Source organism: Carassius carassius, chromosome 26 (assembly GCF_963082965.1).
Source record: "Carassius carassius chromosome 26, fCarCar2.1, whole genome shotgun sequence".
Lineage (NCBI taxonomy): Eukaryota > Metazoa > Chordata > Actinopteri > Cypriniformes > Cyprinidae > Carassius > Carassius carassius.
The window spans coordinates 30,655,240-30,667,703 of record NC_081780.1 but is presented as its reverse complement, the minus strand read 5'-3'; the positions used below and the strand labels follow the sequence as shown (position 1 = coordinate 30,667,703).

Here is a 12,464-nt window from a genome sequence, read left to right as displayed (position 1 = left end):
AAAAAAAAAACCTGGCTATGCGTTCTGTACTAGACTATCTGAGACTTGTCATGGCACTTGTATACTGTTGTTGTTTTCTTGTTGACTTGACTGCTTCTATTGTTCTCATTTGTAAGTTGTAAGTCACTTTGGATAAAAGTGTCTGCTAAATGATTAAATGTAAATGTAAGTGTTGTTGAATAAAACTATGTAATTAATTGGTTTTGATATTTTATTTGAGCCCATTATTGATGCATTATCGTTAGTTTATACATAAATAATCATACTAAAGCCAGGTTGTCACTTAGATCCGTTTGTGTTACTAAAAAATATCAGCTTACTCAATTGTCAAAATAATCTGTATATTTCTTGATTACCAAGATAATCATTAGTTACAGCCCTAGATTAGTGCAAATTAGAGCTGTCAGTCGATTAATTTTTTTATCTAATTAAAGGGTCACTCCACCCCAAAATGAAAATGTTGTCATTAATCTCTTAACCCCAAGCCATTCCAAACACGTAAAAGCTCAGTTCACCTTCGGAACACAATTTAAGTTACTTTGGATGAAAACCTGGGGACTGTCCCATAGACTGCAAAATAAAAAACTGTGTCAAGGTCCAGGAAAAGTATGAAAAGTCATCATCAGAATACTCCATCTGCCATCAGACATGCAATCTGGTGCAATCTACACTTTTTGTAAGCGAAGAATTTATTCAATAATTCCTTTGTCAAAGTTCTCCTCTGTCACTCCATATCACTGTACTGTGCATGCTCTTCTGTGAGTCAGTCTTTTTGTTCGTTATCTGGCTCGGCGTTCATCTTCAGTTCTCTCTTCACAGCAGTTCAGTCAGTGTACTGTTTGAGTAAATGAATTACCCGGGTTATTGGTTTGTTTTAACTCAGAGGGATTGTCAGCCACATTAAAAAAGTTAACAGCTTAAGTCATTTGTGGATTAATGCGTATTGGAGACGTGAACCATTTAAAATGATTCAGTTCGATTTGGTGAACTGGTTCAAAAAGATTGGTTACATCGAATGATTAGTTCACGAACCGGATATCACAAACTGCTTTGTTTTGAACTCTCACACGACAGACACGGAAGAGAAGACAATGCTGAATAAAGTCGTAGTTTTTGCTATTTTTGGACCAAAATGTATTTTTGATGCTTCAAAAAATTCTAACTGACCCTCTGATGTCACATGGACTACTTTGATGATGTTTTTCTTACCTTTCTGGACATGGACAGTAGAGGTCTTCACGGGTCCAAAAATTCGTGCCCGAACCCGAAAGAGACCCATAATGTACTACACCGAACCGACCCGGACCTGTCTAATATATCAAAAGCTGGACCCGGACCCGTGTAGATCCGAGAAATGCCTACCCGACCCAGACCCGTATATTATTTGAAAGCTGGACCCGAACCCGCCGGGAAGACACAGACCCGACTGGACCCGACTGTCACATATTCCACCTTAAATTGCTATTACAAGTCAATAAACCTGTTGCGAAAAATACTGCTTTTTGTCTTACCTAATTTAAAGAGCCGTAGTCTCTCTTCCTTGTACCTGACTGCCTGTGATGCATTACAATCCTCCGACAAAAAAGTTATCCATGTTATTCCTCTCGTTATTCCAAGTCCAAGCTGAATCCGCTCATTATTTCAGCTTCAAAAGTCCACTTGATGTCACGGTGATGGATGACAAATGCTACTCTGCACATGCACATTCTGACTCGAGTCAACTCGCATAATAACTTAGACTGTTTGCCCTTTTGAACTATAATAACGATCGCTCGTGCAATGCCATGGCCGCTGACGTTATTTATTTGCTATCATCTCTGTGCTCTCTGCTCTGCATCGAGTCTGAATCTGACCAGTAAAACTTTAAGATTAAACGGTTCATTTATAATATTATAAAAATGGGAGAAAATGTAAAACACGGTTTGGCGGTCGAAATGTCCCTCACTGGTTGCCATAGAAACATGAAATGCGCTCGAGACTGCACATGCGTGCTAGCTGTATCAACCTAAAATATGCTTTAACGCAATTTGAGCGTCATAGAAAACATTCATGTGACAGTTCACCTGAGATTGTGTTGCTGATTTGAAATATATTAAATATGAGTGTGTCAAGTCTGCAAGCATTAATACCGTGCGTGCACTTGTATTAACTGAGTCTGCGCGCTCTGCTTCTAAAAGCAGAGAGAGAGAGAGAGATCACTTTTTTTTGGCTCACTCTTTTCTTTTCCTAATTTTACAAGTTGCAAGTTACAAAAAACACAAGCAGTCTTTGATCACGGCCGGGTGTTCTCCGAGTCCGATGACTCCGATCGCACGGGTATTACACACAATGTTAAACAGACCCGGGACCCGAGGTAATAGATTCGGACCCGACCCGGACCCGGCTGATGATTTAAAATATAGACCCGAACCCGTACGGGTCCCAGGTCGGGTCCCGGGTCGACGGGTCTCGGGTGCACTGTGAATACCTCTAATGGACAGTAGACAGTACACACCGTTTCAATGGAGGGACTGAGAGCTCTCGGACGAAATCTAAAATATTTTAAACTGTGTTTCGAAGATAAACGGAGGTCTCACGGGTTTGGAACAACATGAGTGTGAGTTATTATTGACACAATTTTGATTTTTGGGTGAACTATCCCTTTAAGTTGTTGGATAATAAACATTATTTTTTGGTTTATGATGCTGTTAAAGTTCTGCTTTAAGATTATTTTGCAATACCACACTTAGGACACATTTCTCTCCATAATAATTAAGTTATTATTCTTTCATAGCAGTACATGCTGATTACACTGAACAAGCTCTTTCTCAAAAATAAACTCTCCAGTCATGGGAGCCCATCACTACTCCCAATTAATGCATATACTGTATGTCATATTTCGGGATGTTTTTTCAACTTTGCTTTTCAAACCAGAAGAGCGAAATTGCTCAGAAAAATTCAAAAATAACCAATTTCCACTTGCTAATAAAATATATGGGTCCTAGTACTAGTTTCATTATTTAATGTTCAATCTAATTATTGCTTGCATGAGAATATATTTTATGTAAAAAAAGAAAAAAAGCATTTTTCACAAATGAGTAAGAGAAACAACAATATTCAGTGTGAATCCATATGTATATACACGGTGCATTGTAAAGTAAATATGCTTTTGCATGCAAATATTTTATTCTCCTGTTAACTGTCATCTCAAGTTGTAAGGATATATGCAGATAGATAGATAGATAGAAGCAGATAAATAGATAGCTAAATAGATAGCTAGAAGTAGATAAATAGATAGATAGATAGATAGATAGATAGATAGATAGATAGATAGATAGATAGGGGTAGGTAGATAGATACAAGTAGATATTTAAATAGATAGATACAAGTAGATATATAGATAGATAGATACAAGCAGATAGATAGATACAAGTAGATAGATAGATAGATAGATAGATACAAGTAGATATATATATGTAGATAGATAGATAGATAGATACAAGTAGATATATATATATGTAGATAGATAGATAGATAGATAGAGAGATAGAGAGATAGATAGAGGTAGATACATATATAGATAGATAGAAAGATACAAGTAGATATTTAGATAGATGGATACAAGTAGATATATAGATAGATACAAGCAGATATATAGACAGATAGATACAAGTAGATAGGTAGATAGATACAAGTAGATAGATGGATAGATAGATACAAGTAGATAGATATATAGATAGATAGATAGATAGATAGATAGATAGATAGATAGATAGATAGATAGATAGATAGATAGATAGATACAAGTAGATAGATGGATAGATACAAGTAGATATATAGATAGATAGATAGATAGATAGATAGATAGATAGATAGATAGATAGATAGATAGATAGATAGATAGATAGATAGATAGATAGATAAAAGTAGATAGATAGATAGATACAAGTAGATATATAGATGGATAGATAGATAGATAAAAGTAGATAGATAGACAGATAGATACAAGTAGATATATAGACAGAGAGATACAAGTAGATAGATATATACAAGTAGATAGATAGATAGATAGATAGATACAAGTAGATAGATAGATATATAGATACAAGTAGATAGATGGATAGATAGATACAAGCAGATAGATGGATAGATACAAGTAGATATATAGATGGATAGATAGATAGATAAAAGTAGATAGATAGATATATATATAGATAGATACAAGTAGATATATAGACAGATAGATACAAGTAGATAGACAGATAGATAGATAGATAGATAGATACAAGTAGATATATAGACATATAGATTCAAGTAGATAGATACAAGTAGATAGACAGATAGATAGATAGATAGATAGATAGATACAAGTAGATAAATAGATACAAGTAGATAGATTGATATAGATAGATATATTCAAGTAGATAGATAGATCGATAGATAGATACTAGTAGATAAATAGATACAAGTAGATAGATGATAGATACAAGTAGATATATAGATATATAGATTCAAGTAGATAGATGGATGGATGGATGGATAGATACAAGTAGATAGATTGATAGATAGATATATTCAAGTAGATAGATAGATCGATAGATAGATACTAGTAGATAAATAGATACAAGTAGATAGATGATAGATACAAGTAGATATATAGATATATAGATTCAAGTAGATAGATGGATGGATGGATGGATAGATACAAGTAGATATATAGATAGATAGATTCAAGTAGATAGATAGATAGATAGATAGATAGATAGATAGATAGATAGATAGATAGATTCTTCCTGGTCTCTCACTTGTTCTTCTTTTCTTCTCTCTTCTTGGCCATCACTCACACACACACACACACACACACATATATATATATATATATATATATATATATATATATATATAGATAGATAGATAGATAGATAGATAGATAGAAACAGTCAGATAGATAGATAGATAGATAGAACCAGTCAGATAGATAGATAGATACAAGCAGATATATAGACAGATATATACAAGTAGATAGGTAGATAGATACAAGTAGATAGATGGATAGATACAAGTAGATAGATATATGCAAGTAGATAGATAGATAGATAGATAGATAGATAGATACAAGTAGATAGATGGATAGATAGATAGATAAAAGTAGATAGATAGATACAAGTAAATAGATAGATAGATACAAGTAGATATATAGACAGAGAGATACAAGTAGATAGATAGATACAAGTAGATAGATAGATGGATAGATAGATACAAGTAGATATATAGACAGATAGATACAAGTAGATAGATAGATACAAGTAGATAGACAGATAGATAGATAGATAGATAGATAGATAGATAGATAGATAGATAGATAGATAGATAGATAGATAGATAGATAGATAGATACAAGTAGATATATAGATAGATAGTTAGATAGATACAAGTAGATAGATAGATACAAGTAGATAGATTGATCGATAGATAGATACTAGTAGATAAATAGATACAAGTAGATAGATGGATAGATACAAGTAGATATATAGATTCAAGTAGATAGATAGATGGATGGATGGATGGATGGATGGATAGATACAAGTAGATATATAGATAGATAGATTCAAGTAGATAGATAGATAGATAGATAGATAGATAGATAGATAGATAGATAGATTATTCCTGGTCTCTCACTCGTTCTTCTTTTCTTCTCTCTTCTTGGCCATCACACACACACACACACACACACACACATATATATATATATATATATATATATAGATATATAGATATATAGATAGATAGATAGAAACAGTCAGATAGATAGATAGATAGATAGATAGATAGATTCTTCCTGGTCTCTCACTCGTTCTTTTCTTCTCTCTTCTTGGCCATCACACACACAAACACACACACACACACACACACACACACACACACACACACACACACACACACACACACACACACACATATATATATATATATATAGATAGATAGATAGATAGATAGAAACAGTCAAATAGATAGATAGATAGATAGATTCTTCCTGGTCTCTCACTCGTTCTTCTTTTCTTCTCTCTTCTTGGCCATCACACACACATACATACATACATATATATAGATAGATAGATAGATAGATAGATAGATAGAAAGATAGATAGATAGATGGATAGATTCTTCCTGGTCTCTCACTCATTCTTCTTTTCTTCTCTCCTCTTGGCCATCACATCATCTTCATGTGTATCTACAGCTCCAGATGTCTTAGAGAAATAATTCAAAACTATTAGAACATGGTTTTAGTTCAAGACAAACATCAGATGTTTCTGTGCAGTTCAGCAAGTGTTAATTGTGTCTCATCAGTGAGTTATTTGATTCACTCTACCTAGGCAGCAACTCAAAGAAATGCTATTGAAGACTTGACTAACTATTGATCTGATTACATTTTTGAAATAATTAGACTGAATCTTTTATCAATACATTTTGGTATAGACCTATTATATTTTTTATTTTTTTGCTTTCAATTATCTAATGCTGATTATAAAAAAATAAAAAAATTAATTATTTTGCCTACCTTTTTCAGGTATTCTAGACTCAAATTAACTTTGTCCCCTTTCTAAATAAAAAATAGACTTTTTGTAATTTTATGAACACTCTCTCTTTTTCTTTGGTAGATTTCCTTCAAATCATTGGACATGTATTTCAATATGTATTTCGTCAATAATTAAACCTTATGTCATATTTACTGTGATTGGAGACAGAAGCGTGTGAACAAGACTTTTATTTTGGTCTGGCGATGTGACGTCATAAGGACGCGTCGCGCTCCTGCAGCTTTTCTGAAAAAGGTAGTGAATTTGGTTTTTTAACATTCAATGTTCATCTCTTCAAGCGTTCAAACAATTGTGTGTTTTTACAAGCGACACAGAACGAATTATTTGTCATTGAATGTAGCGTTGTAGTGCTTTATTCTTTTACATTATTATTCTCATTACATTATTCACTGGCATGATGGAGAAACTAAGCATTAAGAAACTGAATCAGTTAAGTTAATTCACTTCTCGTGTTCAGAACGACACACTTGCTCACTGCCCAGTACACAATCTATACAATAAGCTGTTTCAGAGTAGTATTTTATTTATTTATTTTTTATCTACAAAATATCAAAAAAAGCGTTGACATGTATCCAGTGTTAAACACATTAACAAGAAACCCAAACAGCATGTAATAAAAAAATTAATAATAAAAAAATAGAATAAAATAAAGGTAAATGAAGATGAAATATAACACAAAGAAATTTATAACAAAAATAAATTACCTTTGTATAAAGCCACCACATTTAACAATGTTCTAGTCAAATACAGGATTTAGAAATAGTACAACTGTAAAAAAGATGTTCCTGAGATTCAGTGTCTTCCAGGTAGAAAGTACCTACATTAATTAGTGTCCAAATTAAATCTAGTTCTGGGAAATGCATTGCATGGATAAATGTCAGTGTGTGTTGTGTGGTAGTATGCCATTCTGAACACAGCTTCTGTACTGTTTTCAGTCTGCTTTAGTAATATTTAGCAGATTCTGACAAACATAATAGGTCAAAGTTATATAGTTGCAAACTATGTACACTACACATACTGGATCCTGCAGAAATAGTAAGAGTAGTATGATGGTATGGCCACTGTTTTAAGTGCTGGAGTCACTGCACACTGCTCAAAACAACAAGAGCAACAAATGTGTAATGACATAAACCAACACATGCAAAACATTATAAACCAAAAGTATAATATTCAATACTATCAAAAAGTTATTAAATGCCAAAAAAAAAATCATAAGTAAATATGAAATATCTGTACAATGCATTAATTTAATCATTTGTAGTTCTAGTTTTGAGTGTTAGTTAATCAGAGGTGCATTTCCCAAAAGCAACTGTGGCTGAAAGTTTCTCCCTTATCAGTGTGCTAACTACTAACACCCAGAGACTTAGTTTGCATCTAGTTTTTTTTCTGCTAATTATTCTCATCTTAAACAAACAGAAATATTCCTGGTGAAGTGGCTGAGATCCACGAGACACTGTTATAAAAATGGCGTTTATTAAAAAGGAGAGAGAAGACGTGAAGAAGATTGAAGAAACATTCAGAGTCAAACATGATAATACTGAGGAACAAACAAAGATGGAGTTTATTAAAGAAGAGAGTGAAGACATGCAGTGTCAAGAAGCTTTCAGAGTCGATCATAAAGATACTGAGGAACTAACAGGTTAGTTATCTTTGATTTGTGAAAAAATGTCCAAATTGACAATGAAAAATGTGTCTATCTGCAGTGGTTTTATTTGTCTAGATAGTTATTTTATCTAACATTAAACCCAAATCTATCTCTGAATTAGACATTTCTGTCAATTAATTATTCTAACAAAAACAGGTGTGAGTGATCAACTTGACATTTGTTGTCTATATCTTTTTCTTCTCATCATCAAAAATGCTCATTGTAATAAAGGGCATTTTTTCTTTAAACTTATAGAAAATTACAAACCCAGCTTTTTTGGAATCGGGTTTGTATAATATAATGTAAAACTCCCAGTAGATTTCAGGATGGTGATGGATATGACAATGTTAATGCATTTTGTCATTGCTGTAGCTGTAGATTATTGCTGCTGCCGCAAGCAAATACAGGAACCTGCTACTGCCAGTGCATACAGCGATACGGTGCTGTGAGTATAAAGGGTTCATATGATGCTTTTTTAAAATATTTTTTTTTTGTGTATTTGACTCCGTGGGACTCGAGGCGGTGAGTGGTGCAGGTGTCGCTCATCTTCAATTACTCCACCAGACTCCCTCTATTCCCAAGGGACAGCCCAGCCCCACTCATCACAACATGCTTTAATGTTCAAAAAACACATTTTTCAATTACTGTATATTATTCCAGGTTTTCTATGCCCCTCCTCTCTCAAATAAATCGTTTTGCACCAAGTCCCTCCTTTCGACAAGCACAGTTTGCTCTGATTGGTCAACTGACCCAGTGCATTGTGATTGGCCGAATGCTGCAAGCACTTGTTGGAAATATAACGCCCCTTTCCATAATCGCGAGCTTCTTCTTTCAAAAGAAATGTAAAGACATTTAATAATGTCCTTAGATTTACCATCAGTTCAAGCCGGAAAGAGGAACAGAGTCACGTGACAGACACAGTGATGAAACTCGTGTGTGTTTGTAGTACACAGTGTAAAGCGCACGGTGCAGGTGCACTCAGGGCGTGTCCAAATCCACTTTTGCTATTTTAACGACGGAAAACGGTCCGTGTCCCGGGGCACATTTTTGGAATGGGTTGTCCCTATTCTCTTAATAAGTAATGGGCGTAACGTACAATAAACCAACCAGAGTGTCATCTCCCATTCCCTTTAAGAGTGAGATGTGCATGTGCCAGGGTGGATCGCCATTTACATGGAGGAATTTGTTGGTGGAAAAGCTGAATGCTGAAACCGATCTGCTCGTGCGCGAAGTTAAAGCGCGCGATCAGATCATCTACAGGACAAGCAGGCATCCACCAAATCACCGCGCGATGAGTCAGATATATATAATGTATGTATGTATGTATGTATGTATGTGTGTGTGTGTGTGTATTGGCACGATTGTTCAATTAATTAGCCAATTTCATTCATCATTATAAGTAATAATAAGCTGAATTGCAAATAGGTAGCCTAATTCTAATACATGCAATGACTATCCATCATTACATTTTTATATTTATGTAGCCTACTCAATAATATTCCTTGACACTGTAATCCTTTTGTTTTTAATATTTGGCATGTTTGTGTGATGCACATCCCTGTGTGTAATAAGTCAACGAGCACTTTGGACCTGCCCAGAAGCACATTTTCTACCAAAGCGCTCTTTAAATAACAAATTGCGCCATTGACTTGATGCAAATGCATTTGCTAATTAAACGACGTGGCGCTGGACGGGGAAATGTGAATGGTGCCAGACTGAAACTAGCAAACACACTTGCGCTGTGCTTTGCATCGCATTGCGCCGGGTGTATGATAGGGCCCTAACTTTGTTACTGAAACCACACCTTCTCTCTTTGTGTGTACATTTGGGCAGCATTACTTAAATATTTCCAAATAGTGACATAGATATGTGGGGGGCGTGTTTAAACGAGGTGTTTTAGGGGGCGTGGCAGAGTCTTGATTTTGTTAAGGAATTTCATTTTGGATTTGAGACTTTAGTCTCTGCAACTTTACAGATCTTCATTATGCACCAAGAGCTTGTAACACTCCCAAGAGAAAGGAAAAATAACAATCATAGCATCATATGACCCCTTTAAGAAAAATGGGATTCAGAATTGAGCTAATTGAATGGTCAAGGATGTGGATCACGTGGATGTTGACAGCAGGAACTGTCACTTTAAAATAGTCCTTTTTTGATCACTATTTCAGATTGTATCGCCTTGATTGTATTGTTTCCATGGTGATGTGTTATGCTTGTCACGTGACACAACGCAGACACAATAGCGATGTAGTACAGTTGTATCGCTTTTATTTGACTTCTTTTATGAACAATATTCACATACGTGTTCACTATATCATGAAATATCTGATTTTCAAATATGTATAAGTAATTTTATTTAGTAGTTTAAACACTTTTATAATAATCTATGTCAGTTGATCTATAACGGGTAATGGAGCGCTGGCATGTTTGCACTGAATTTGAGGATTTACAACATGCAAATTCATCTACTCCTGAAAAACGTTTCCAGTGTAATCACAGAACCGGCGTAACTGAGGAGATGTGCATGACAATCACATGCGATTTATTATGCCGCCCTTATTTGTTGATCACAAAGTAGATGAGGAAAACTAGGATGCTGGTGGGTATTTACATACCCCATCATCTCTGCTCACAGCTATATTCTTGGTTTTGATGCTTTAAATGTCTAAATGTTTTGATTTCTAATCATTTATGACATTAAACTGGGGTTAACTTTATTTAATTGTTTGCTTCAGACCTGGTGGCACTGAATGAAACCGAAGAGAAAGATCTGCATGGGGAACATCATGACTTCACAACTGGAGAAAAATCTTTCAGTTGCTCAGAGAGGGAAAATACTTCCTCTCAGAAAAGAAGTGGGAAGACTCTAACTAGAAAATGCTTCACCTGCCAACAGTGTGGAAAGATTTTAAGCAAAAAAGATAACCTTAAAATCCATATGAGAGTTCACACTGGAGAGAAGCCTTACATGTGCCATCAGTGTGGAAAGAGCTTCCCACGAAACGCCAGTCTAGAGATTCACATGAGAACTCACACCGGAGAGAAGCCTCATACCTGCCCTCTCTGTGGAATGGGCTTCACGTATAGAGGAACCCTTTACATCCACATGAGGGTTCACACTGGAGAGAAGCCATTTGAATGTGGTCAGTGTGGGAAGCGTTTTCCACATAAAGCAACCTTTGATATTCACATGAGAATTCACACCGGAGAGAAGCCATACACCTGCCAACTCTGTGGAAAAACTGTGAATCGGAAAGGAAATCTTACAGCTCACATGAGAGTTCACACAGGAGAGAAGCCTTACACCTGCCAACTGTGTGGAAAAACTATGACTCAGAAAGGAAATCTTATAGCTCACATGAGAGTTCACACAGGAGAGAAGCCTTACCACTGTAATCAGTGTGAAAAAGGTTTCGCACGCAAAGAATTCCTTCGTAAACACATGGAGATTCACTCAAGAGAGCGCTGCTTTATATGCCATCAGTGTGGAAGAAGATTCACAGACAGGGAACGGTTAAAGAAGCACGTAATAACTCATATCGGACAGAAGCCTTTTATGTGTCATCACTGTGGAAAGAGTTGCTCAAGAAAAGCAAACCTCGAGGCTCACATGAGAATTCACACTGGAGAGAAACCCTTCACATGCCAACAGTGTGGAAAGAGTTTCAGACAGAGAACAGCTCTTCAGGTTCACAAGAGAGTTCACACCAAAGAGAGGCCTTCTCACGCATCTTCAGTGCGAGTTTCACATTTCAAATAGATCTGAAGAGTTATTTGCAAACTCGTTCTGGCAAGAAGGAGCGATTTCCTTTAGAAAAACCAACCTGTGCACTCAGTCTGGAGAAAGTGTGGGTCTTTGAAAAGCATTTAATAGCATTAGATTCACTTTCAATAAGTTCATAAAAGGTCCTAAATATTATAAATGGTGGGGTTGAGTCTTAAAACTTTTTTGACATATTTGAGGCACAAATATAGGAGATGCGTGAAAAGGCAAACCTGTTTATGATTGGCTGGATTTTTCTTTATATTAAATGCAATAAATATTAAATGAACATTTGATGGACTAACTCTCTACTTCCCAACAGAATAAAATGTGTGAAAGCACAGTTAGTTTGGTCTGGAGGAGTGTTGGGATGATGGGGTTGAAGGCTGAACTGAAGTCCATGAACAGGATCCTCACATAAGTCCCTGGTCTTGCCAGATGTTGTAGGATATAATGTGGTGGTGTAACAAAGAAACATGCA

At 35.4% G+C, this 12,464-nt stretch overlaps 1 protein-coding gene across 1 annotated transcript; it reads left to right on the top strand.

Moving 5' to 3' along the window:
* The first annotated feature begins 8,014 nt into the window (after positions 1-8,014).
* On the top strand, positions 8,015-12,011 carry LOC132106080 (zinc finger protein OZF-like). The gene is made up of 2 exons (XM_059511705.1): positions 8,015-8,214; positions 10,956-12,011. Exons 1-2 carry the CDS (start codon positions 8,040-8,042, stop codon positions 11,978-11,980), a joined length of 1,200 nt encoding a protein of 399 aa, XP_059367688.1. The 5' UTR covers positions 8,015-8,039; the 3' UTR covers positions 11,981-12,011.
* The last annotated feature ends 453 nt before the right edge of the window (positions 12,012-12,464 follow it).